Below are 23,958 nucleotides of genomic sequence, written 5' to 3'. Positions count from 1 at the left end.
GACTTGAGTGGGGAAAAGAAAGAGGGAAAGAAAAACAGCGGAGAAGAGGGACGGGGATAAAGGGCAAAAACCAAAAAAAGCAAACAGACAAAAAATACAAATATCAATCACCTGTTGAGAAAGAAAAAAAGAGAAAACAAGCAGAAGAAAAAAAAGAGCAACATATATGTGAATATGACAGTAAATACTAAATATTAAACATCATTGTGCAGCACATAAGATCAACAGAACACAGTGTGCTTTGAGGTAGGAGCCAAAAAGGGTGTAGTTTGTGGGTGTGATCACCCGTGTGTACACCTGTGAGCATGGACGCGCTTGTTTTTTTTGTTTTTTTTTAAAGGTTCCTTCATGTAATGATCTGCTAGAGGTGTGTGGGGGGGGCACAGCCCCGTCCTCCAGGGCATGAAGCAGGTATGGAGGAGATCAAAACTCCAGACATCCAGAGGCCCCCAGAACACAAGAGACCAAGGAAGACCAACAGAGGGGCAGCCGCGCCACTGTCCCAGTAAGAGCTGAGGAGAGTCCCAGATGAGGGCTCACTCAGCAGCCGCGGAGCAGAAGCCAGGGGGGGTTGCAGTGACGCGCCCGTGAGCTCCGCCGGCAGCCAGCCGTGCCTGAGTGACCGAGCCCCAGGCCGAGAGGACGAGGGCACCCCACCCCCGAAGTGGCCCGAGCGAGCCCCAGGCTCCAGGCCCCGATAAGCGGCCGCCAAGGAGTGAGCCGGTGTGTACCTGGACGCCCATCCCCGGACACAAAGAACCACCAACGCACCGATGTCTGAGGGAGTCCGCCACTGGCAGGGGAAGTGGTGGTAGGGGGAGATAGGCCTCCAAACCTTGGAGGGCCTGAGATGTCCCCAGAGAGGTGGCGCCTGACACCCAACCTGACATATAGACACAGACATACAGGCACACACAGACACAAACATCCATTCCCACCCTCATGCTCTCATATACACTTACTCCACACTCAACCAACGTGGAGACAGACATAAAGAGACGCTGTACACACGATGACACTCCCCAAGCGTTCTCTACGAACCGGGTCTAGGTGCCCTTGCCCCTGGAGGGGGGAACTGCACCCAGACCCAGGTGGTGTTCCCCTTTTCCCTGCGGTGGGGAGAGGCAGACCGCCCCGACTCAGCAGCAGCAGGGAGGCCCCACACTCCAGACCGCAGTCGGACGGCCAACTCCTCCTCCTAGCCCCCCCGCTCCAGCAGGTCGCAGAGAATGGGGGTGAGAGAAGACTCCAAACCTCCCTCCACCCGCTCATTGTAGTGTTGATGCATGTGTGTTCTAAGGTGCCTTTAAAACCCAGGAGGACATGGAGCTACCTGCCAGAGAGCAGCAGGTAAGCGCATAGTCCCTCCTGCTAGCCCTCAATGTCTACGTGTACTTAAAATTGAGAGGTGGGCAACGACGCCAGGGGTGAGGTGTACACCCTGATGGTACTTTGGATTCCGTGTAGCGTGCCCACCCCCAAGATCTTATATGTATGTGTAATGAGAGTGTGAGTAATGTGAATGTCTAAGTTGTGGGATAAAATTGAGGCTTCTGGCTAACTTGTGGTGCTGTTGTTGTCAGACTTAAACACAGTTTCTTATTGTTTCTTCATCCTTGTGTCTCGTTTCCAAACATGAACTTCAATATCTGGCTTCTGGACGTCTTTAATAAAGAATAAAGTTGCTTCTTCATAAAGACTCTTTATGAAGAAGCAACTGGTGAATCATTGTGCCCAATAACATTTGCAGCAGCTTGGTCCTTGGTGCAATGACACGATTTCGCCACCAGGGGGCGGGAATTATGCAGTTCTGAGTTCGACTATCACTTCCACCTCTTCTTATAGTCAATTAAGAGCTTTTTTATGTGATGGCATGAAGTTGGCTGTAATGTGAGTTGAAAGGTCTTTGTGTTGATATTGTTACAGTATCACTTTGATCACAAACTACACCCCCGTCGAACTAAAACAACACAAACTTCAATAAATAGTGCGACGGGTGAAATAGAGACATACAATGATCTATGTAAACTACAAAACATACCTCGCTGGCTGACCTCCGCTTTGAGGCAGAAATGAGCACTTTACAGATACTTTTAAGAACATTTGAACTTGCTCTGACTTAAATTGGCCTCTACTGCTTCAACTTGCCTTGCTCATACATCCACATGGGCATGCATCTCACTCAGGTGCACCAGCAGAACTAACATGCAGTACAATAGTTCATGCATGAGAATTTCCACAATAAATGACCTAATGACGTATAAAATATGCGTAGTATAAAACAAAATACATTAATTAAAAGTATGGCAGTGAAAATGAGAGAAATTCACTAGAATAGAAGCTCGGGAGCACGAAGGAAAGGCGCAGGCTTCAGGGAGCGCAACCGGGAGTCTCAATAGAGGTTTGCAGGTGGAGAAGTGGCAACAGGGGAGGTGGGGTGAGGCGGCTGGGTTCCGAGAGCGAGGAATCGGCGGGATGCAATGACGGTGACTGAGGGCAGGCAGGTGAGTTGGTGGAGTGATTCAGTGGAAAACTCCCACAGTTTCCTCCTGTTATGATAATATAGCAGGATGATTTATGCCGTGAGAGTTGAGACTCGGGTGTGAAATGTATGGTTTTCAGGGTTTTTATCGTTAACTCGGTTCCTCTGGGTCTTTCCCGTGTTGTAGTTGTGCGTCTTATTTTGAAAGAAATGTTTCCCCGTTATAGCGACCAGAGAGCAGGATGTTACTCTCAATGTTGTTGTCAGGAGGACGCTGCTGATGAAGTTACACAGTTACACAATGAATTCTCGTTTATTATTATATTTACAAAATACCAGGTTTTTTTGTCTTGGTCGTATCATTTTATTTTGTTGTATTTATCCGCCACATCTTAACAGCTGGTCCGTGAAAATATTGCCTGAAATTAAACCGTCCGTGAAAGGTTGGCGACTGCTGATTTAAACCCGCTCTAATAGATAATCATGCCTGTTCTGAAAATGCTGACCTATTGCCAGCAGGTGTGTGGGCGTGGTATGTATGTGGTGCACGCTGCATAGAAGTTGTGGATGTTTTGTCTGCTTAATCCTACTTTTTTGTCCATTTTGAGGTCACACTACGGCAATACTGACACGGAGAAGTGGGATCAGGACAGGCGCAGAGAAAACATGGGGACAGAGACTGAACACAGAACAGGGACCATCAAAATAAAACAGGAAGCATAACGACAGGCACCGAGACACAGTTCTGACACTGAGCAGAGGGAACACGGCGTGCAGGGACAGGAGTCACATGAGACACGAGTGATAATATTAATCAAAAGAAAAACACCGAGTCATCACATACAGGACCGTGATAAAAACATTGTTTTCCTTTGAGTAATAAACTTAAACGGAACTGCAAAATGACCTTTTCTGTCTCATTTTAGTGGAACAAACCTGTGTGGCTTGTTGGTGTTTCTACTCATTACTCATCTTGAGTAGAATTGCCGAGGCGGCGTTGTTGCTGGAAGCCGTGGAAGCCGTGGAAGCTGTGCTGTGTCACGGATGGTCTCAGAACTCAGAGCAGGCTGCTGGCTGCGATCCAATCACAGCAGCCGATTCATAAAAGTGTCAGAGCGCTTCTTTGATGTGTCACATCCGCATATTTCTATCATCGCTGGGGAAACTTTCAGACTCAATATATGACTGACTGCATAGTAGATCTATAAAAATAAGCGTTTTATGAAAATGCTGAATGAAAAAAAAACTTCCTTGGAAGAGATCAACGTTCAGTTTGCTGTTGAAGATTAATACACTATATTATTATTACTATACACAAAGTGTCTTTGAATGGCAGAGGTGTGCGTGCATGTGTGTGCATAATAATAATGTAATAATGTGTATGTGTTAGTCCCCATAGGGAAATAGTTCCTCTGCATTTAACCCATTCACCCAGTGAAGCAGTGGGCAGCCACCAATGCAGCGCCCGGGGAGCAGTGTGTAGGGACGGTACCTTGCTCAGGGGTACCACAGGGTAGCCGTTCAATGGAGTTGAACCCCCGACCTTCCGATCATGGGGCCACCACTCTACCTACTGAGCTATCCCTGCCCTATGTGCGCTTGAAGCCATTTATAGTTCACTTGTTTGTGGTGAGCAGCAGAACAAACAAGCGCGAGTTTAAATTTTGGACGTTTAGCTGTGATTGAGTTTTACAGCTTTTCCCACTGATTAAAACCTCCTTAATGCCAGTCATACAGCACAAAGTAATTAAGTAAGAAACAACTAACCTGTTGAAAATCAGAGCCCCGGTACCCGGGGAGAACATCTGGTTTAATGGGATGTGTTAGAGCCAATCTGTAGAGAAATATTTTTGATACTGTTTCAGTTATTGTTACATGTTTAATTTTGTATGATATGTTGTTAGAGAATAAATGCTGCGTGTTTAATTTGTGTCGGGTAAGAAAACATTACAGCGCATGTGTTGTAGCAGGTTAGAGTGAGCCAGGACGGCAATGGAAGTGTGCGCTGTAGCAGCAAATAGTTTTTTGACCGTGACATCTTTTGTTTGTATGTACGAGTCAGAAATAAATCTGAACAGCTCACATTAAGAAGTGGAAGAATTATTTTTTCGAAGCTTGGGACAGAAATTCGCCACTACATAAAAGTCAAAAAACTAGCGAGTAACGGAGGAATGTTTTCCGCGGTGGAGCCACCGACTGAGACATAGAAAAGTCACCGGATCGTCGGCATAAGGACGCCTACATACAACAACACGGCGAACAGCTAAGTAAAAGGTGTTTTGTCAGATGCATCTTACCTGTGGAAGTAGCATAAAGGAGTTTGTGCAGTACACCACCCGACAGCTGTGCCGAAGAAAATCATTACGGCTTAGCGGTGTTATATGATTACAATGGCGGACGACATTAATGACAGTGTGGGTGTAGTTACGCGTGATGGCAGCCAGAGGGCGATGACAGACAAAGGTCTGGAGTTCAAACTGCATCAGCTCACAAAGGTGAGAAGAGGCAAATTAGGACAAGTGACAGCACAAGAAGATGAAACTGAGCGACTTTTGAGCCATGAAATTCTGCCGGCTGTAAATGATGTGAGAGAGGCACTGAAAGTTTACAAGAAGTTGTATGAAGAGTTTCAAGAATGCAATTATGCAGTGTTGCTGTGTATTAAAGATGAGGAGGAAAAGGAGGCTGACCAACAACTTTGGTTTCAGCCAATGTCAGAACGATGTTTGCAGTTCATTAATAGAGTTAATACATGGATTGAAATACAAACATGTGATCAAGAGATAACTCCCATGGACAGTGCATCCAGAGTGTCAAAAACATCTAGAGTGTCAAACAAGTCTAAAGTATCCAACACGTCAAGGGTGTCGACAGCATCGTCGGAGCGCGTCAAGGAAGAAGCTAACAGAGCAGCTCTGATGGCACGAGCAGCGTCTCTGAAAGAAAAACAGGCTCTAGAGTTAAAAGAAGCAGAAATTAAAGCTGCAAAGGAAAGACTGGAAATTGAAACAGCCATTGCAGTGTCTACTGCCAAAGTGAAAGTGTATGAGGAATGTGAAGGGGTTAAGTCTCAAGTGAGTGAAACCAGACTTACGGTAATGCCACGTCGTGACCTCCTGAAGATGAATAACGAAAATGGTCATGGCAACGTAAAACACACACCAGGGAAGCCAACAGAGATAGAGAGGTCTGCCTCTTGGAGGAATCCTGGTGATCCAAGTACTGCAGCAGGGGCCATGCCTAAGACACATAGAACTCCACTGCAGGGGCCGAGCCAACGCCAAGATGGTGTCTCACTTCAGGAGACCAGACCAAGTGAGCTTTATCAAGTTATGCAGAAACAGGCAGATATCACAGAGATGCTTGTAAAGAACCAACAGCTGGCTCGGTTACCACAAAGGGATGTGCCAGTGTTCCACGGAGATCCTTTGGAATACAGGTCGTTTATGAGGGCATTCATGCACGCTATTGACACCAGAGCTGATAGCAATTCAGACAAGCTATATTTTCTGGAGCAGTATACTCGAGGCGAGCCTCGTGATCTTGTGAGGAGTTGTCAGCATATGCCTGAACATCGGGGGTATGAAAGGGCTTTGCAGCTGCTTCAAGATAAATATGGAAATGAGTTACAGATTGCTGGCACGCTAATTGAGAAGGCATCGAAGTGGCCACAAATTAAGGCTGAAGATGGAAAGGCGTTGAGCGCATTCTCTGTATTCCTGGTGAGCTGTCGTAATGCTATGGAGGATGTGGACTATATGGAAGAGATGGACAACCCTGCAACTATGAGGGTCATCATTTCCAAGTTGCCATTTAAAATAAGAGAGCGCTGGAGAGTCCATGCATATGATATCCAGGAGCGGCGCTGCAACAGAGCAAGATTCACAGAGCTGGTGGCCTTCGTTGAACGCCAAGCAAAGATCATGTCCGACCCACTCTTTGGCGATCTTGAAACAGCAGTGTCAGACAAGGTTATAAAAAAGCCACAGCAAGGAAATAAGTTGAAGAAAGACATTAGACATGGGAGCAGCTTTGCTATCAAGGTTAACCAAGGTTCAGAAATGGACAAAAGAAGCAGAGTGAGTAAGAACCAGAGTGACCTTTCACTCAACTGCGCCTTCACAAGACCTTGCATGTTCTGTGGGAAACTTCATACACTGCAAGAGTGTTACAAGATTAGAGAGGAGACTCATAAGGATAGAGTGGACTACTTGAAGAAAAACGGACTTTGCTTTGGATGCCTGCTAAAGGGTCACATGAGCAGAGATTGCAAAAAGAAGATGGTGTGCGAGGTTTGTTCACTCAAGCATCCAAGTTTGTTGCACTTCTCAAGTTATGAGGAAGAGAAGCCTCCCGATGAGGTCAATATGGGTAGCACTGCTAAAGGCCCAGCAGGGTTGTCTGAAGAAAAGGAGACAAGTGCCTGTACTGGGGCTGGAGGCAGCTGCGTGCTTGCCATTGTACCTGTAAGGGTGAAGTCCTGCAAGAGTGACAAGGCTGTGGAGGTTTACGCTTTCATTGACCCAGGTAGCTCTGCATCGTTCTGCACCAAAGCCTTGGCAAGGCAGCTGAAGGTGCAAGGCAGACGAACCGAGCTAACGTTGAGGACCATTAATTCCAAAAGTCGAGAGGAGAGTTATGTGCTCACAGAATTGGAAGTCAGCAGTCTGGCAGACAACAACTTTATCGCACTGTCAAAGGTCTTCACACAGAAAAGTATTCCTGTTTCCAGAGAGAACATCCCACTCCAGAAAGAGGTTGACAAGTGGCCGTACCTACGCGAAGTGAGGTTGCCTCATATTGAGGCTGAAGTGGAGCTTCTCATTGGAACTAAAGAATACACCATATTGGAGCCATGGAAGGTGATCCCAAGTGAGGACAATGGTCCATATGCCGTAAAGACAGCACTTGGATGGATTCTGAATGGACCACTCAGAGAAACCGATACTGCAGCCAATGATGTATAACCATGTGCTATTGTGAACAGAATAGCCATCGACAACGTGGAACAACTGCTTGTACGACAGTATAACCACGACTTTCCAGAGCGTCACTGTGATGATAAAGCAGGAATGTCTCAAGAGGACCACCACTTTATGGAGTCTGTGTCAAGCTCTACTCGTCTCACTGATGGACACTATTCCATAAGTCTTCCTACGAAGAAGTCGTGCGTTCAGATGCCGAACAATCGAAGTGCAGTGTTACAGCGTGCACTGAGCCTTCAGCGCAAGCTGAAGAGGAATCCTGCACTCCATGAAGAATACACTGCCTTCATGAGTGACATGTTGAGCAAGGGATATGCCGTTGAGGTTCCAACAACACAGTTAAACCGCAAGGATGGAAAACAGTGGTATATTCCCCACCATGGGGTATACCATCCACAAAAAAAGAAGCTGAGGGTGGTCTTTGACTGCGCTGCCAGCTACCAAGGAGTTTCACTGAATAGTGAACTTCTACAAGGGCCAGATTTAACAAACTCATTGATCGGAGTGCTGACACGGTTCAGGCAAGAGTCTATAGCCTTTACAGCAGATATTGAAGCAATGTACCATCAGGTGTGTGTCCCGGATGACGATGCTGACCTGCAGCGCTTTCTGTGGTGGCCAGCAGGGGACCTCAATCGAGACATTGCTGAGTACAGGATGATGGTGCATATCTTCGGTGCGACTTCTTCTCCCAGTTGTGCCAACTATGCACTGCGAAGAACAGCAGAGGAGAACCGCAGCAAATCATCACCTGAAGCTGTAAGCACAGTTCTGGAAAATTTTTATGTTGACGACTGCTTGAAGTCTGTTGCCACGGAAACTCAAGGTATGGAGTTATACACAGACCTCACTGAATTGTGTTCTGGTGGAGGATTTCACCTAACGAAATGGACAAGCAACAGTCGTGCCTTGCTCTCATTCATCCCTGAGCATGAGAGAGCCAAAGATGTCAGAGACCTGAACTTGAACCATGACCTGCTGCCTATGGAACGTGCTTTAGGAGTTCTATGGTGCCCTGAGTCTGACGCATTCAAGTTCAGGATTAACATCAAAGAAAGACCTGTGACGAGACGTGGAATACTTTCCGTCACCAGCTCCATCTACGACCCACTGGGATTCCTTTCCCCAGGAACTCTCCCCGCAAAAGTGATCTTGCAGCAGTTATGCAGGGAGGGTCTTGCTTGGGATGATGAGATCCCAGAACAGCTCAGTCATAAGTGGAACAAGTGGTTACAAGAGCTGTGCCAGCTGTCAGAGGTAACCGTACCCAGGTGTGTGAGACCATTGGACTTCGGTCCTGTCGCAACAGCACAGCTCCACCATTTTTCTGATGGGAGCGAAAGTGGATATGGAACAGCATCATACTTGAGGATGACCAGCAATGACGGACGGGTTCACTGTACGTTAATGATGGGAAAATCCCGTGTGGCGCCCCTGAAGCAAACCACTATTCCGCGAATAGAGTTGACTGCAGCTATGGTTGCTGCAAAGACAGACAAAATGTTAAGAACGGAGCTTCAGATGAATCTTCTTGAATCTACATTCTGGACTGACAGCACAACTGTGTTGAAGTATATTGAAAATGAAAACCTTCGCTTCAAGACATTCGTGGCCAATCGCGTTGCGGTCATTAGAGAGCTAACAAATCCCCAGCAGTGGAGGTACGTTGGTACAGCAATCAATCCAGCTGATTGTGCATCCAGAGGGCTTGCACCATCTAAGCTCATGAAGAATCTAAGCTGGTTCCACGGCCCAGCTTTCCTGAAAACCCCAGAAAGACAGTGGCCAGAAAGACCTGACAAGGAAAGGATTGATAAAGATGACAGCGAAGTGAGGCATGCAACCATGGTACATCTCACAAATGCAGCTGAGAATGTTCACACGTTGAACAAGCTGATCAATCACTATTCCAGCTGGCATCGAGTGAAGAGAGCTGTGGCATGGATGATCAAACTCAAAGACTTACTGCTACGACGATGTGAAAAAAGGAAAGAGACGTACGTTAAACAGAAAGAACAAGACAACGAATCAATGCAGACAACACTTACCCTGAAAGATCTGGTGCAAGCTGAGACAGAGATCATCAAGTTCTGTCAAAGTCAACAATTCCAAGAAGAGATCACCATGTTAAAGAAAGGCAAGTGTGTGACAAAGACTAGTCACTTGAGGAAACTTGATCCCGTGATGCAGGACGGAGTTTTGAGAGTTGGTGGTCGCCTCGCAGCTGCTGGGATGCCAGAACATGTGAAGCACCCAGTCATTATCCCAAAGGGCTCACATATCACCACACTGATCTTGCAGGATATACATGAGAAGATTGGGCACTGTGGAAGACTGTATATGCTTTCACGGCTGCGACAGAAGTATTGGATTCCATCCGCTAACTCAGAAGTGAGGAAGTTTCTGTCAAGGTGCGTAATCTGCAGGAAAACTAGAGGCAAACCACTGGAACAGAAGATGGCAGATTTGCCAGAGGATAGGCTTCTACCTGATGAACCCCCCTTTTCTAATGTTGGGGTGGATTACTTTGGACCGTTTAATGTGAAGCATGGCCACAGCACAGTAAAAAGGTATGGTGTGGTGTTTACCTGCCTTACAACAAGAGCAGTGCACATTGAAATCGCGCACACTTTGGACACTGATTCATGTCTGAACGCCATCAGACGCTTTGTGTGTAGAAGAGGTCAGGTATCTGTCATGCGTTCAGATAATGGCACCAACCTAGTTGCTGCTGAACGGGAGTTACGCGAAGCCATTCAAGAGTGGAATCAGTCAAAGATTCTAGATTGTCTCATGCAAAAGGGAATCCAGTGGGTATTTAACCCACCCGCTGGTTCTCACTTTGGAGGGATATGGGAAAGGCAGATCAGAACCGTGAGGAAGGTCCTGAGGTCTATACTGAAGGAACAGTTGGTCAATGATGAAGGTTTACTGACACTAATGTGTGAAGTGGAGTCAGTACTAAATGACAGACCGCTGACTACAGTAACAGATGATCCAACAGACCTGGAACCACTGACGCCTAACCACTTGCTACTAATGAAGAAAAAGCCGGGTTTGCCTCCTGGACTTTTCAGAAAGGAAGACTCATACTCCCGCCGCCGTTGGAAGCAAGTGCAATATCTTGCTGACTTGTTTTGGAAGAGGTGGGTGCGCGAGTATTTGCCTATGCTTCAAGAGCGTCAAAAGTGGACTCAGGTCAGAAGAAATGTAACTGTGGGGGACATTGTAATGGTGGTCGACGAGTCAGCGCCAAGAAGCTCGTGGATGTTGGGGAGAGTTCTTCGTGTCATTCCAGATGCTAAGGGTCTGGTGCGGCGTGTGATCATCAAGACAAAGACTAACACCTTAGAAAGACCCATTGACAAGCTATGCTTGATCTGTGAGAATGTCATGTAACTTGGAATGAGAAAATACAGTATATGTTCTGATCGGTTACAGGTTTTGTGAAAGATAATTTGAATGACCATGTGTGATACAGGAAGTGTTAATGTTATTTGGCTCTTTTGTAAGTGTTCGCTAATTGTCAGTCTTCACGCCCTCCAATTAGGGGGCTGGAAATGTTAGAGCCAATCTGTAGAGAAATATTTTTGATACTGTTTCAGTTATTGTTACATGTTTAATTTTGTATGATATGTTGTTAGAGAATAAATGCTGCGTGTTTAATTTGTGTCGGGTAAGAAAACATTACAGCGCATGTGTTGTAGCAGGTTAGAGTGAGCCAGGACGGCAATGGAAGTGTGCGCTGTAGCAGCAAATAGTTTTTTGACCGTGACATCTTTTGTTTGTATGTACGAGTCAGAAATAAATCTGAACAGCTCACATTAAGAAGTGGAAGAATTATTTTTTCGAAGCTTGGGACAGAAATTCGCCACTACAGGATGTATCGCCACATCTGCTATTTAAATACAGATACGTGTGTTGTCCACAGAAACATCAGCATCTCAGCTAAAAGCCCACAAAACCATTTCAACAACCACCAAACGATTAGCAAGCAGGTAAACAGATTCCTTTAAAACATGTAAACACAAAGTGGACACGGACACGCCGTCTGTGCTGAAAGCCCACATCTGAGATTCGGAAGCTGCAGGTTTCATCACTCCAACCGAAACTCACCGAACCAGCAACAAAACACATTTGAGAACATCGTCATGAATTCCCTTTTGCTTTGGCTGTTTTACTTCCACTGTGATAAAATCGCCCTTCTGGGCAGCTCTCTGTGTTAAACTATTCCAAGTATTAAAATGCTTTTTACGATCCCAGGAAAAAAAATAAAATGATAAGAGCCAAAAAGCTCAAACCTCGGCTCTGCACTGGCTTCAAACACTGGACACCATACTGGGCGTCCTCTAAAAATCGCCATGTTTGCTTGCCTGGCTATCACTGAGTGAGGGGCGGGGCACACCCTGGACAGGTAGGGCTGCAGGTAGGCTTGACTTTGGGCTGATATTGGCCTTACTTCAGCTGTCAGCTTGGCTTAGAATCTGGCTTTTGGTTTTGGACCTGCTTGAAACTATAAACTGTTGTGGTGCAATAAGACTGTAATTCGGATGCCCCTCCCCCTGAATAATTGATTCCATGTGTTTGTTCACCACTGTCAGCAAAGCCCTGTGATTTTTCTAAATATTTGAGTGTCTCTTCGGACTCTGAGGTCTGAGGAGCGGAGCGAGATTCAAACATAGACTAGTTCCATCAGAGCACCCCTAAAAACAACCATTAATAGTATTAACAATAACATGTTACAATAACACTCTGGCACAGCTGGCGGAGCCCACGGGCACGCCACTGCAGCCCCGTCTGGCTTCTGCTCCGTGGCTGCTGGCTGACTCCTCGTCTGGGGCTCTCCTCAGCTTCCCAGGTGGGTGGCACAGATGCCCCTCCGGTGGTCCTCCTTGGGCTCTCGCACTCCTTGGGCCTGGATCTCCTCCATGCATGCTTCATGCCCTGGGGGACAGGGCTGTGGCTCCCTACACCCTCCAGCACACAGGTGTCGAACTCCAGGCCTCGGGGGCTGAGTTTTTGCCTCGGGTTCGATAACTACAGGCTCCGCCCTAAAACGGTGGATTAGATTGAAATCTCTGATTATTCCCTCTGAATTATTCTTAGACACTACAGTAGGTCATCCAACACATTAGGTGGCTTTGGAACGTAACATTGTGACGTTTTCCAGTTGAATCATTAATATTAATTACAAGGCACGCGTGACAGTATGATTGGAAACTGAGCCCCCCTAAAAGTTTGGACCCGCCCCTGGATTCAAATATTAAAGCAATTCTACATTTTCTGCATCAGCAGCTGAACACACGAACACTGCAGTGATGCACAGTGTGGGTTCCTGTGGTGGCTCCACCCCATCTTTCCAGGTATGACCAGCGTCCGATAGAAGCTTCAGCAGTGGATGGGTCTGGAGATGTGACCACTAACTAAGGAACAGGGAAACAAGATTAAACACAAGGACTAAATCACAAAAACAAGGTACATGAAGACCTAGTTACCACCAGAACGTAGCTGACAAACTGGTGGAGAGTGGAGGACAGCGCTGGCCTCAAGAACCTTCTGCTGATTAACCGTGGATGGAACTCAGGTGAGACACCAGGGACTAAAATAAGTGCATGAAAGTCCTTCAGACTTTTTTACTGTGCGGAGTTTGTCCTGTGTTCGATTAGACACACAGGACATAATAACATGTATGTTATTATGAATGTAAATATATTTTATTAAAACAACATTAGCACAGTTACACACGGTCTTCTCTGCCTCATCAGAGAAACATCCACAGCTCAGCTGCATTTCTAATCTTATGACCTCTTACTGACCAATGGGAGCACTTTGAACTGCATGTGGCGCTCTGACCGCACGCTCATACAGCAGGTCACATGGCCAGCATAGAATCAAACCAACGCGTGAGTCTTTAGACTGTGGAGGGAAACCTGCAGGCGCAGGGAGAACATGCAAAACTTACACTGAAAGGCCCCGGCTCGGTTCGAGGTCACGGCTGACAGAGGTAGCACAGACACGGCGTGAATACACTTTCATCGTCTCAACTTTCACCAGAACTGCCATTTCCCTTCAGCTGACCCACACTGGTGAATCTAAACCCCCCGCCCTGTAGGGTTCCTATGAAGGGGGAGTCACTGCTGAAGCCTCTGCTGGACGTTAGAGGAACTGCAGGTTTTGGCACTTCAGCGTGTACCTCATAGCCCCAGAGCTCACTCCGTGTGAATGAGATGGAGTTACAGGTTTGAGTCCAGAAGCATTGAGGTGCTCAGAGATCCAGCAGCAGCAGCGGTGATGTTTTTAACCCAGAGAACAAGTTCAGCACCAGCTGAACAACTGGCTGCTGTTCACACTGGATCAAACTGTGATGTTTCACTGGTGCAGAAGAGCAGACTGCACCATCTGGTTGTGTGTTTGAAAGGCATGCAGCGCTGCTGCGCTTCATTCCTGGAAGAGCTGCATTCACAGTTTGCACATCAGCATGTAAAGCACACTCTTATCTGAAGGTCTAATCAGGTGAACAGCAGGTGACACAGGTGTGCAGGCAGCATTCCTATGATAGTGCAGCCTGCTGAGCCTGAACTGTAGCGTGCGAGTAGCGTGTCGGGAATCCACCTCAGGATCATTCAGATAAAGGTCACATCTGATAGATATGGAAAAGACGGGTTAATGTAGACACGCCGAATATTTTACAGAAACACAACTCGCATACATCTTGAATTTATTTGGAGCTGGAATTGTACGCCTTTCTTTTCTTTAAAAAAAAATACAGAAAGAAAATGAAAAAAAAAATCAAAGTAAAACATAAGGAGAACAGAATAGTTATAATTAATATGGTAACATATTCAAAAAGGAGTAGGAAGAAGCTAAACTTATCCAAGTCCATCACCTTCTTCCATTTGTACTAATAATCATCACTTTTTCCTTCCTGTCTGTGCCTTATCCAATCAGGACTCAGATTCACGCTCGAGTGTCCGGGCAAGGTGAGAGCAGTGGGAGTAGCAGGAGATCCAATCCAGAGTTCCAAGGGAGTCCAGGAGGAGAACGATGGTTACAGATGAGCTTTCCAGGTATGACCAGCGTCTGATAGAAGCTTCAAGACACTCTCTTGTACCATGACATACACACACACACACACACACAGATAAACACACACACACACACACACACACACACACACACACACACACAGATAAACACACACGCACACACACACACACACACACAGATAAACTGACCGTCTCTAAGTTTAGCTGCAGCACACAACCTCAGGGGTGAAAGATGTTTTCTTGGGATTGCCTCTAAACATGTCTCACTTTACAAAGCTGTTTACAGGTCTCGGTCCTCATTCTGGTCCCGGTCCTGGTCCTGGTCCTGGTCCCGGTCCCGGTCCTGGTCCCGGTGCCTGTCTGATGGAAGTGACTTAAACTTGGTGCCTACTGCACCTTTAAGCAGTGAATCTCGATGGTTTTTGGGTTTCTTCGTTGATTCCCACTCACCTCAGCCAAGGACATTATGGTTTTTGTAGCGTTTGAGTGTCTGTAAACATGATAGGTGGAAAAGCTTTCAGTGGATCCTGATCAGACTTTGACCTCTGACCTTTGCCCTTTTAGATCAAAGGGATAATAATGCTATTAGAACCTGTTTCTCACTGCCGTGGTTCGTACTGACAGCTTACGAGCATGATGTTAGCTGAGTAAGAAAGCCTCACCGTTGTCCCTCAGTATCAGCTGATTTCCCGCCTGCTCCTGTCACGCTGTGTCGCGTTGCTGCTCGCTGCAGGTTTCCTTTTCCTTTTTCTTTGTGTGAGGTCTTCCTGTTCTTGGTGTTCCTGTGGTTTCCTGGCTGGCGTTGGCTGTTTTCATGTCCAGCCTGTTTTTGGACTTTATCATTATAATTTTTTGCTTCCACTTAATCTTTTTTTTTGTCGTTTTATTTTTTGCTTGGCTGGCTGATTAAAGATTAGTCCTGTGGACTGAGTGAGATCAAAATCAAAATAAAAAAGGCCTCATATTCTTAATCATGTCTCCATTATGTGATTTTGTAATCATCCGTGAACTATGTGAAAGTCCACTCTGCTGTCAGTCATGAGAGTCCGTTCACCCCGCTGAACCGGCCCTGCACTCTGACAACATGCCCCGCCCCCCACGGTATGTTGTTATGACTCTCAGACAGGTTTGTTCTATCCTGACATCTGATCTAACCCTGTTTGTCACGCTAACAAAGCCGTGGGCCTATAAGAAGCTCCGCGAAGCCGGTCTCCTGTGCCGACAGGTCCAGCAGACGCAGCATGGGTAAGTGTTTGCGCTCATTGGTAAAAATCTGAGAAATAAATCTATAAACTGCTGAGCGTCCTGTGGGCAGACCGTGTGCATCCACACAGCTCCCAAACAAACCTCAGGTTTATGTCTTTCTTTATATTTCCAAGTATTTGTAATTTTTTTCATAAAGTTTGCTCTCAGAACTGTAAAAACAGTGACCTCAAAGTAAGAAAGATTTTCAGGTTTGGATAATGGATCACTGCAGGAATGTGAAATAGCGTAATGAATTAATACACCCCACACTGGGTGTTCTCCAGAGGTGTGGACTCGAGTCACATGACTTGGACTCGAGTCAGACTCGAGTCATTAATTTTATGACTTTAGACTTGACTTGAAAAAATGTTCTAAGACTTGTGACTTGACTTGGACTTTTACACCAATGACTTGGGACTTGAATTGGACTTGAACCGGTTTACTTGAAAAGACTTGATATTTTACCCCAAATATAAAACTTAACATGCATATTATATAGAGATTGAAAATGTGACGTCATTCACGGGTAGAACCGCAAAGGATTCTGGGAACTCGTGGCAAGCGGTACTAGCGCACGCAGGCTTTCAATTAAAATCAGTTACACAGCGATAAAAAGAAACACAAAAATGTCAAGAAGCTGTTGTATTATTAACTGCAATAGCCGGTCGCATGACAGCCACGGGAAGCAGACGGGTAAAGAGATCGGTTGTTATCGGATTACGTCGTTGAAGAGAAATTGTTCAGCCATGTTTCCAAAGTAACAAAGACGCGACGGGTGGCCTGGATTGCAGCCATTCAAAGATCAAATATAACGTCCCAGAACACTCCAGCTCACAGGTTAATCTGCTCCAAGCATTTCCACACAGGTCAGTCTGCTGTTGTAGTTAATGCGTCATTTTCATAACATAATTGGTGATATAGGTTACAAGCAAGTCTGGTGCTGAACAGAAATGGTCGCGCTATGCTCCTTTATTTATTGTGCATAAATAGTGAATTGTCCTGACACAATATTGTGTTTCGCTTCTGTTATTATGGTACATTGACAAAAACATATACTTTTATTCACAGGATAAAACAGTTGTTTTGTATCACTAATTGTCCAGTACGATTACAGCATATAGTATTGTTGTCACTGCTACATTTCTGTGATGGGTACCAGAAATTATTTCCACTACTGACTAATTACCGTTGAGCTCAAAGGTCCTATTAATAAACTGTTAAGGAATGTGTATTTATGACGACGATTTGTGAGACTGGTAAACTTATGATACGTACGATGGTCTTTCGTTCTACACGGTGCATTTCAAGGTCCTGCACCCATCCGTCGGTAAACTGTACCTGGGCTTGTTGCAGTGACCGGAAGTTACTAAACTTCATGAGTGTATGCACTCACTCCAAGAAGCGTATGATTATAAATATGCATATAAATATGCTACGATGAGATAGCTGACTTCATCTAACTAGCAAATGTTTTCCAGGCTACGTTGGTGATACAGTTTTTTTAATGTGTATGATATTTTTGTCATGCGATTTTAAAGCTGGTCCTACAACCGCATCCAAGAATAACATGCAGCTTATCTCAGAACTGTCGGTGAAAATTATTCTTGGAGCTAGGTTTAATTGAGCTGCATTTTAAAGAGGTGCAATTTCACAATTTGTGTATATTTTCTAAGTTCACTATTTTGTCATGTGTTGAGAAAAACACAGATTTTAAAATTACATGGTCTAATATTTACATTTAGCATAACTGCAACATGCTTTTTTCGTGTGTTTTTTTTAAAGACTGGAAAGGACTTGAAATTCAAAGTTTCAGACTTGTGACTTTACTCGGACTTTTACACCAGTGACTTGAGACTCGACTCTGACTTGCCTGACATTACTTGAGACTTGACTTGAGACTTGAGGATAAAGACTTGAGACTTACTTGAGACTTGCAAAACAATGACTTGGTCCCACCTCTGGTGTTCTCACATTTGCTTATTGGTTAAAGTGGAAGGAAAAACTAAACTGGAGGCTTCCTGTTTCTTTTTTATTCTCTCGGACTTCTGAAGCTGTGCATGAAATAAAAAAATAAGCTAAAAACAAAACAAAGGAATGTGTTTTTGTTCTTACATCCAGATGGACCAGGAGGAATTTATAATAACAGAAAGCACTGTGAAATCCTGCGGTCAGCCTGCTGTGACTTTAACGTTTCTAGTTTCACCTTCTGAAGGTTATTTACAGGATTTTCTGCTTCCTGTCTTTTGTATTTAGAAACACTATTTAAAGCTCGATTGTGTCGGACGAGCTGTACGTCTGTGTTTACTGTTAAAGAGGAAATGTTTCTGATAAACATCCAGATTTAAATTTGAACTCTTTTCATTTTTTTCACTAGTTTGTTCCAGTTTTCATATTTTGAGCAACACGACAAAGAAAGTCATCAAACTTGATTTCAAGGTTTAACAGCTCTGTGTGTGTGTGTGTGTGTGTCTCTGTGTGTCTGTGTGTGTGTGTGTGTGTCTGTGTGTGTCTGTGTGTCTGTCTGTGTGTGTGTGTGTGTGTGTGTGTGTGTGTCTGTCTGTGTGTGTGTCTCTGTGTGTCTGTGTGTCTGTGTGTGTGTGTGTCTGTGTGTGTGTGTGTGTGTGTGTGTGTCTGTGTGTGTCTGTGTGTCTGTGTGTGTGTGTGTGCGTTGGTAAACATGTATTAGCTGGACATTTCGTCTGAATACACACCACACTAGAAGGACATTTTGAATTAACAGGACAGAGGCGGTGTCCTGCTAATTTTGACTGAAATCTAACAACGTAGAGTGGTTTCTATTGGTCCACTAACCCTAAAAAAACAAAAAAATCAAGATGTCGGTTTAATACATATAAACTTGATTTTGTGTTAAATCTGTGTATCACCAAGAGTGTCCCTGGTGGTAGCGTGTGTAATAGCAGGACCTCATGAATATTCACACATGTGTGAATAATAATGAGGCTTGTGTGTAGTTGTCCCGCCAATTCTTACACAGTCCTTCCAATTCACATGTGGGTTAGATAACTGGTAAATGTTCCAAAATGACCACACCAAATGAACCACTGTATGTTGAACTTAATTGTAATAAAAGCCTGCTTTACCTTGTTGGAAAGAAGACATATGAAGCTTTGCTTTTATATGAAACACTAAGGTTTTGTGTAATTATTCACAGTTATACTAAGTAAATACAGTTACGTACTTACAAAGTGGTATGAAAAAGTATTTGACTGATAAGTTATTTATGTTTTGGTTTGTTCTCTCATTTATCTGTTATCAGATTAGATGAAGAGAACCTGAGTGAATACAAATATAGGTTGTTTTCTATTATCTTATTTTTCAAGGGGAAATGCTTTCCTGGCCCTGTGTAAAGAGGATATTGCAATTCTAAAACAAATGTAAAAAAGAGTGACCTTTATTGGGTACACCTCGAACTGCTCGTTAACTACTCACTAATTGGGCAATCACATAGTGGCAACTCAATGCATTTAGGTGTCATGGTCCTGGGTCTCTCGACCCAGCATTTTGAGTTTGTGGTTATTTTTTATTCACTGTTTTAGGTCCTCTTGCCTTCACGTTTATCTGTGTTCCCTGGGTCTTGTGTTCACCCTTTCCCTTCACTGTGTGTTTTGTATTTATTGCTGTCTGTGTTTTGGTTTTTTGCTGCTCCATGCTTTGTTGTTCTGCTTTCTTAGTGTACAGTTTTGATTATTATTTTCCCATGTTTCGGTTATCATGGTTTGGTGTTCTGTCTCTGTGGCTGTATCCCAATTCAGGGTCTGCAGCCTTAAAATACGCAGCCTTAGCAGTCCACAAGGGCCGCGTACTCAAAGACCGCTAAGGTCGGAAGTGAGAGGCTTGTGAAATGGGACGGTCTAGGCTCCGTCGCACTGCTCAGGTTGCCTAGCAACCATGATACTCACCGCTGGAAACGTTTCTGTTGGATTGTGTGTCCACAGGTGTTTGTACTTTGCGTCACAATAAAATGACGGTAAAAGGCTCCGCCCACTTCCTATCCATGTCTCACCATGCAACGACTACTGTGAATGGACTGGAGAAGTGTAGTGGCAGAGTCCTCCATCAGAAATAAGATATGTGTGTTGACTTTTTATTCTCCCTCAAAAATATTATGCCATGACGTGGCCCAGAGCAGCTCTGCTAACAGGTTATGGGCCCAGCACGCTTCCGCTGCGCAAGTTACCGGCAGGTGTTAAAAGTTTGGCACGATTGAGTGAGTAAGCGTTTTTGTGCATCATGAGCAGACGCACGGCAGAGTCGGGCAGTCGATATTCCCGTTTGCAATTTGATGGAGATGAAAGGAAATATGAGATATGGGAAACGAAGTTCCTTGGTCATCTCAGACTACAAGGTTTGAAAGATGTCATCTTAAAGGCTGAGGGTGATGAAGAAGCCGATGGTGAAGATGATGACAAAAATGCAGAAGCATATGCAGAGTTGATACAATTTCTGGATGACAAAAGTTTATCGTTAGTTATGAGAGATGCAGTTGATGACGGACGGAAGGCCCTAAAAATTTTGAGAGGTCATTATGCAGGAGTGGGCAAGCCAAGGATCATAAGTCTGTACACCGAACTCACTTCTCTCACAAATGAAAAGAATGAAAGTGTGACGGACTATATTATCCGAGCAGAAGCAATTATCACAGCGTTAAAAAATGCGGGTGAGTCACTAACTGATGGACTTCTGATCGCAATGATAATGAAAGGTCTACCAGAGACGTTTAAACCCCTGATTGTGCACGTTACACAGAGTGAAGCAAAAATCACATTTTCAGATTTTAAAGTAAAACTCAGAAGTTATGAAGAAACCGAGCGAATGCGTGTGGCTATAACTAATGACAACGTAATGAGGACAAAAGTGCAATCAGACCAGGATTCTACTTCATGGCGAGCAGATGACCGAAGAGCAAAGAATAATGAGATTGTGTGTTTTAAATTTTCGACTAAAGGGACACACTGCAAGAACGTGCCGATCTAGAGTATGGTGCAGTTTTTGCCGGAGTAGTACACACAAAGATGCGACCTGTAGAAGGAAGCTAAGACGGGATGAAGCGAGAGGGGTCGTGGAGAAGGACTACGCGTTCAAGACGGGCTCCAAACCCCAGAGGGTCCCGGACGGCAGCCAAGAGATGCTGAATAACCAGCTATTGGTGGATACGGGAGCGACGTCACATATCTTCACGAAGATCGAGAGTTTTAAGATTTTTGATGACACATTTCAACCCGAGGCTCATTGTGTAGAGTTGGCTGACGGAAGGCGGAGCAGAGGAGCTGCAAAGCGGCGAGGAGATGCTGAGATAAGTATGATCGACAGTAAAGGACGCAGCCACAAGGTAACATTGAAACAAGCACTCTACATTCCATCGTTCCCACAGGACATTTTGTCAGTAAAAGCAGCTACTAGTAACGGAGCCACTGTGGTTTTCAAACACGGGGACAGTTTTCTTAAACATGTTGATGGAACAAAATTCCCTATATATGAACACGAGAGACTGTTCTTTATAAACACTGTGCAAGAGTTTGAAGATAAATGTAATGGATGTTTTGATATGCAAACGTGGCATGAAATCCTAGGACACTGTAATTATGAGGATGTTCAAAATCTGCAAAATGTCGTTGATGGAATGGAAATTAAGGGTAAAATCAACAAAAATATGCAATGTGAAGCCTGTATACAAGGGAAGTTTATTCAAACTAGGAACCGAGAACCGGATGAAAAGGCCAGGGCAGCATTAGAGTTGGTACATACGGATTTGGCTGGTCCGATTACGCCAAACTCTAAAGAAGGGTTTAAGTTTGTTTTGTCGTTTGTTGATGATTATTCAGGTGCAACATTTGTATATAATCTGAAACACAAAAGTGATACAACTCAAGCAACTGAAAGATTTATTGCAGATGTGGCGTCATATGGGAAAATCAAGTGCATTCGTTCTGATAATGGAACTGAATTTACAAGCAGTCAGTTCAGAGATTTATTAAGTAGACACGGCATTAGGCAGGAAACTTCGGCGCCATATTCGCCTCATCAAAACGGAACAGCAGAGAGGAACTGGCGTACACTTTTTGACATGGCGAGATGCATGTTAGTTGAGAGCGAATTGCCAAAGTCTTTATGGCCATATGCAGTACAAACCGCGGGAGTGATTAGGAACCGATGTTTTAACAAACGCACAGGTCAGACAGCGTATAAGATGTTAACTGGAAAAAGACCTGATCTTTCTAGAATGAAAAAATTCGGATCATTGTGCTATGCTTATAAACAAAATAGGGGAAAGCTGGATCCAAGATGCGACAAAGGTGTTTTCTTGGGATATGACAAAAATAGTCCAGCATATTTGATCTATTTCCCAAAAACCGGGAAGGTTGAAAAGCACAGATTGATAAAAATACTAAATCCCGCGACAATGGATCAACAAACACAGAGTGATCAGATGTATGAAGATGAGGTTTATGAATCCAGAAAAGATGGTGAACCCAAACAGACGAAGGATGAGGACATTCCAGATGGTAGTGAAAGCAGTCAAACTGAGTCCGAGGTTAAAACTGAGGATAAAGTAGATGCTGGAGCTACATGTTATCCATCCAGAATCAGAAAGAGACCTGATTATTTGAGTGATTATATCACGGATGTGAAAGAGTGTGAAAATGAACAGATGCAAACTAGTGTTGATTATTGCTACAGATTGTTGTGTGAAATACCCACATCATTTAGTGAAGCTATTGTGTCAAGTGAGTCAAAAGAATGGGAAAAAGCGATGAATGAAGAAATTCAATCCCTTAAGGAGAATGACACATTTACTTTAACCACTTTACCAGAGGGTAAGAAAGCAGTGGGGGGTAAATGGGTTTATGCCGTTAAAAAGAACTCAGACGGATCAGACAGATATAAAGCTCAATTTGTGGCTAAAGGTTTTAGTCAAACAAAAGGAGTTGATTATGAGGAGACTTTTTCACCGACTGCTAATTTATCGAGTGTGAGAGTTTTGATGCAGAAAGTGGTTCAGGATGATATGTTGGTTCACCAGATGGATGTAAAAACCGCCTATCTACACGCACCAATAAATGAAGAAATATATATACAACAACCAGAAGGTTTTGAGACAGAATCAAGTGAGACTAATAAACTGGTGTATAGACTAAAGAAATCACTTTATGGGCTGAAGCAATCGGGTCGTAACTGGAACCAAACCTTACATGACTATATTTGACACAGAGTTCACTCACATGAATTTCACTCACATGTGCTGTAGAAGTGATTTGATTTGAGAGTTCAAACTCACTGCTGTAATGGCTTATGATGATTAATATAATAACTATAATATTGGCCATATCATATTTACACTGACTTTAGTCTCATGAACAACATTAGCTAATTGTTATTTACTAGCTAATCTTAAATGACTGCAGTACAAATATGAAGGCCAACAATCATGTTTTACAGTCCTGTGGTCTCAGCCTCAGATACTTATTAAATCACACAAAGCTCGTGTAGAAACAAACACACAAACAAAATATGTTCTCTTTCATTTCTGTCAAACAAAACTGTATGAAACGTTTCCAGCGATTGGTGTTATGGTTGCTAGGCAACCTGGGCAGCGCGATGGAGGCTAGACCGTCCCATTTCACAAGCCTCTTACTTCCGGCCTTAGCGGTCTTTGAGTACGCAGCCTTTGAGGATCGTTGAGGCTGCGTACTTTAAGGCTGCAGACCCTGAATTGGGATACAGCCTTTGTCTCATGTCAGTGTTTTCAGTTTTGCTTCCTTGGTCTCGTTAGCCCTGATGTCTCCCACCAGTGTTCACCTCCTGCCTCTCATTCCCCTCGTTATGCCCTGTGTATTTTAGCCCTGTATTTTCTGTGCTCCCTGTCGCGTCATAAACGGCACTAATCCTGTGCTGTGTGTCTCCCCGTGGATTAGTTTTGTATTGTCTCTTATTTTCCAACCAGCAATAAAGCTGCCGTTTTTGAGTTTCACTCCAGTCTTCCGAGAGTCTGCATTTTGGGTCCTTTTCCTCGTTCCTGCCTGCACACAGCTGAACTATGACATTTAGGTATGTAGACATGGTCTACATACATACCTGCATGTTAGACCTAATCCCGAACCAAACTATTTAAAGCGGTATTTCCTTTAATTGTTGCTCCAGTTTTGGATATAATGAATTTATTTTTAGAAAATGGATACGT

General features: G+C 44.4%; 1 protein-coding gene and 1 long non-coding RNA gene across 2 annotated transcripts in view; one reads left to right on the top strand and one right to left on the bottom strand.

Annotated features, from left to right (window-relative positions):
- Nucleotides 1–14,184: 14,184 nt before the first annotated feature.
- LOC146718090 (uncharacterized) lies at nt 14,185–15,628 on the bottom strand. The gene is made up of 3 exons (XR_014922524.1): nt 15,176–15,628; nt 14,781–15,003; nt 14,185–14,571 (listed from the first exon to the last, which is right to left on the bottom strand). It is a non-coding gene; the product is annotated as an uncharacterized LOC146718090 (long non-coding RNA).
- Nucleotides 15,583–23,958, top strand: part of LOC146718087 (NAD(P)H dehydrogenase [quinone] 1-like) — a 31,775-nt gene continuing 23,399 nt past the window's right edge. Inside the window, exons 1-2 of the mRNA XM_085470201.1 lie at nt 15,583–15,614; nt 15,691–15,758. Of these exons, the coding sequence (XP_085326327.1) occupies nt 15,598–15,614; nt 15,691–15,758 (85 nt within the window). The 5' untranslated portion in view covers nt 15,583–15,597. The remainder of the gene's footprint in view (nt 15,615–15,690; nt 15,759–23,958) is intronic.

Source organism: Copadichromis virginalis, linkage group LG1, assembly GCF_057382275.1.
Source record: "Copadichromis virginalis isolate Kocher_CV1m ecotype Utaka linkage group LG1, C_Virginalis_male_GT1.1, whole genome shotgun sequence".
Lineage (NCBI taxonomy): Eukaryota > Metazoa > Chordata > Actinopteri > Cichliformes > Cichlidae > Copadichromis > Copadichromis virginalis.
This window is presented reverse-complemented; position numbering and strand designations above follow the sequence as displayed.